We start from the raw sequence: 4,092 nt of genomic DNA, 5'->3' as shown, positions 1-4,092 counted from the left end.
AAGACAAATTCTGATTGAGTAACAACTATGAAGGTTTGTTCAATTTTTTAGAAAAATGTTTAGAAAAGGTGTTCTCTAAAGCAGAGGGAAAATACCTGGTCTCAAGTATTATTTTCTGATAAAGGAAGCAACTACAGAAAGCTTTTATTTGTTCAAAGTGACCAGTGCTATAGATGCGAAAACCCCCAACAACTCCCCCAATACTATTTCAAAACAAACATATGTAACTTGATTTTTCATTTGAATGTTATCTATTCACACTAATAAATCAAAAAACAATACCCAGATTACCTATATAATATATATATATATATTATATATATATATTATATATATATATATTATATATATATATATATATAAAATATATATTCATACATAAAAAGCAACACAAACAATTACTGAACTTCATCCTCTGGACAAGAATGCCAAGTTAGGGGCGCCTGGGTGGCGCAGTCGGTTAAGCGTCCGACTTCAGCCAGGTCACGATCTCGCGATCCATGAGTTCGAGCCCCGCGTCAGGCTCTGGGCTGATGGCTCGGAGCCTGGAGCCTGTTTCCGATTCTGTGTCTCCCTCTCTCTCTGCCCCTCCCCCGTTCATGCTCTGTCTCTCTCTGTCCCAAAAATAAAAAAAAAAAAAAAAAAGAATGCCAAGTTAGTTTCTCTTCACAAAAAAGCAATTACAATCAGAGGACACTTCGTATTTGCCTCTTTCGCCACCACCGTCTGCCTCATCTGAATCTTTCCACTTCATGAGAAACATTAACTCTCCACTGCTGTCTGTGCACCAATTATTCGTTCAGGATCAAGACCTCTGGCAGAGCCTCTTGGTTTATCAGTAGCATCCCTTTTCTTCTTGGATTTGCTATCATCAGATTCACTGTCAGATAACGATTTTCTTTTTGCACCATCTTTTTCTTCACCAGCTCTTTGAGAATTAAGAAATGCTTCAATTAACTCTGAACAATCTAAATTTTCTTCAGGTTCCCAAGTACTGTCAGCATCTGTAAATCCCTTCCACTTCAGGAAATACTCCACCTTTCCATTCACTACACGTCAGTCAGTACTTTTTTCACCACGAATTCATCAGGCTCTACATTTTCTACTTTTTTTACTCTTTCCATTCTGCTTCTTCCCCATTTTTTTTTTTTGCAATGTAGTTTTATTGGAGGCCATTTTTTTATTGCAGAGTTGAAGAGCTATTATTCACCGCCTCCAAGCTGCTTCAGGTCCCAGGTCTCAGCTTCCCATCTCAACCGAGGAATATGAGGGTCTTGTCTGATGGGCAATATAAGGTCTCCCACAATCCTATTAAACCAAAAAAGTCTGTAATTCCTTTATCATTTTAGGGACTGGGAAGGCTTGTATTTCAATCCATGACAGCGTTAGGCATCCCTTATGTACCATCTGATCAGATAATGCCCAGAAACTTTACTGATCGGCCTGGGCCATGGAACTTGTTGGTATTTACCTCCCAACAATGTGACTTTAAGTCACGTTACAGTCACTCCTGTAATGGCACAGCTGCTGAGACAGAAAGGATGAATCATCCCAAGTTATGCAACCTGAATTCATTTGCCATTGTAGTTTAGAGCGAGATCCTGTAGAACATCTACGCCCGGAATATACTAAGGAATGGGAGAAATATGCACTAGAAAACAGTGGGGAGGAAGCCTGGTGATCTGTAGGTAGAGACTAGTTCCTCAGACCTTAATAATTTGTCCCCTGCCACCATGAATAGACTTTATTTCTCCCTATGCACACACAGATAGCTGTGCATCCAGCTCTAGTTGTCTAGTAGGGCTACTTCCGTCTGTTAGTACAAGACTAATAAATGGTTAATTCCACATGGGACCTCTGGCTGCCCCCAACTGCACGCACTAGAGGACAACATTGGGCCTAATCCCTATTCTCTAGGGTCTGGGGTATCTACCCTTGAAATTCCTCCATTAGTGGAAGAGTAATTTGGTGACACATTTGGGTTTTTTGAGCCTTCCTTCAAGGGAGTAAACTGCTTTCCTTTGGGCAACTCCTTCCATGGGTTTAGAAAGACCAGACTGGGTTGTCTGCTTATATTTTCTTTTGAGATCCAAGACAGCATTAGATCTTGCCACCACGGTTTACAAGAGACAGTGATGGGCCCCATCGTCACCATTTTATCATCAGTAAAGTCATTTGTTTTTCAATTATTTCCCTCATTATGGATTCTCTCCATTTCAGTGAAGTTAGTCACCATAGCTCCTACTGTAACAATGGGCCCATTAACCATAGGGGCAAGATACTGAAGTCCTGTACCATGCCCCTGGGGCTCACTTTAAGATAGAGTCTTCCATACTAGAGGAAAACAATTCTTTATCTAGGCTTCTAGAATTCGGAGTGCAAATGGCATGTTTCATTGCCATTTGTTTGTGTTTTTTTTATGTTTATTTATTTTTGAGCCAGACACAGAGCACGAGCTAGACACAGAGGAACAGATAGAGAGGGAGATACAGAATCCAAAGCAGGCTACAGGTTCTGAGCTGTCAGCATAGAGCCCGACCCAGAGCTCAAACTCACAGACTGCGAGATCATGACCTGAGCCGAAGTCGGGCGCTCAACTGTCTGAGCCACCCAGGCACCCCTCGTTCCTGTTGAAAGTATAATTTCTTTTAGTTCTTCCATAGAATTCCAGCGATACAGAGGGGAGAACACAGCCCCTTCACTAGGCCAGGTTATCTTGATGCTAGCATTTACCTAATCGATCAGATTAGCTAAGCACCTGCTATTCTCACCCATGCCTGGGGTATATAGTTTTTGTCACAAGGGAGGTCCAGCAGTGGCTGAGGCCGTTGTTAACATCTGAAATGCATTTAACATAATACCGTCTCCTGCAGTATCCAAGAGTGGTGACACACAAGCAGCCACCTCTTCTCTGCCCTTTTGCTTAAAGTGCCTGTTAGCTCCACCAATTCAGCTACAGAATGTTCCCTCATTGTTTTCTGACTAATAGGAGTTTCTTCTCAGTTATTCCCAGGCTCATGAGTGGGCTGGGTCTTTGTTTGAATCAAAATTCCTTCCTGGAAATCATTTTCTTCCTCTTGATAGGGAAAAAATCTGTTATAAGCTGGCCGACAGGACTCATAGGTGAATTCCAGCCCCTGCCTGGACTCCCCTTCCGGGTTCTTCTTCCCACCCTGCTTGCCTCTGGGGCCAAATTCCTACTAATGAGGAATGTAGAAGTAACAGACTGTAAGTTGTCCCCTCTGCTATGCTCTGGGCTCAGACCTTTGGAGAATGATCTCCTCTGAGCCCACAGGTGTAAAATAAACCTCATGCCTTTCAAGATCTCTGAGTGCTGCTTGGTTCTGCTGGGTGATCCAGAACAGTTTCTGTAACACTCTATGATAATATCCTCATCAGAGGTGTCATTACCCCAGGGATCTCATGATTTCCGGTCCCAGTTCTCCTGAGATATAACAGTTCTCTCTCTAGTGTGTGGTAACCTGTGCCCATACACCTTACATGCCATAATTTCTAACCGTTCCTCCTGCTTTTGAATTCTTTTGGACACGAGGTCTGTATTAGAGGAACATGCAGCTTGTATGTCCTTTCCAGAGCCAATGCTTCTTGGATCTGTTCCAATGCTCTCCTTACTCATAATTCCTTTTTTGTGGTGAATCTTAAGGCATGGGGCAATGGCCAAGCTGTGGTTGCAATAGCTTGATCACTTTCCCTTCTCTACTGCCTTTTCCCTACTATTTTGAATAGAGTATCTAACAATCCCTTAGGTGTTTGGGGGGGGTGCCATACTGGTCCTAAATGCCCAGAAATCCTGACCAAGATTCCCCACATGGAGGTGGCTGGCCAACCTGGTTTTTCCCCTACATGTAAAGGGCTCCCAGACGTCCCCCCCCCCCCACTTGCTCACCCTGGGCATGACGAGGAGCTTTAGCCTGGCCTGGTCTTTTTACACATGCTTGTTTTTTTTCCAGTATCTTGCTAAGTATGTAAATTATTACAAGTTGGAGGAGGGCCAGACTGAGAAGATAGTTTGATACCAAAAAACCAAGCAAGCCATTCCATAATACTATGCAGAGTTATATTCAGGGTAAC

General features: G+C 42.8%; 1 protein-coding gene and 1 pseudogene across 1 annotated transcript in view; both read right to left on the bottom strand.

Moving 5' to 3' along the window:
- Positions 1–398: 398 nt before the first annotated feature.
- The window catches only part of LOC125934696 (chromobox protein homolog 3-like), a 34,856-nt pseudogene continuing 31,162 nt past the window's right edge, over positions 399–4,092 (bottom strand).
- The window catches only part of LOC125935312 (cadherin-18-like), a 35,141-nt gene continuing 32,251 nt past the window's right edge, over positions 1,203–4,092 (bottom strand). The window contains exon 7 of the mRNA XM_049648924.1: positions 1,203–1,308. Within this exon, the coding sequence (XP_049504881.1) occupies positions 1,203–1,308 (106 nt within the window). The remainder of the gene's footprint in view (positions 1,309–4,092) is intronic.

This window comes from Panthera uncia (genome assembly GCF_023721935.1).
Source record: "Panthera uncia isolate 11264 chromosome A1 unlocalized genomic scaffold, Puncia_PCG_1.0 HiC_scaffold_17, whole genome shotgun sequence".
NCBI lineage: Eukaryota > Metazoa > Chordata > Mammalia > Carnivora > Felidae > Panthera > Panthera uncia.
Note: the sequence above shows the minus strand (reverse complement) of the source record. Positions and strands in the feature narration are given on the sequence as shown.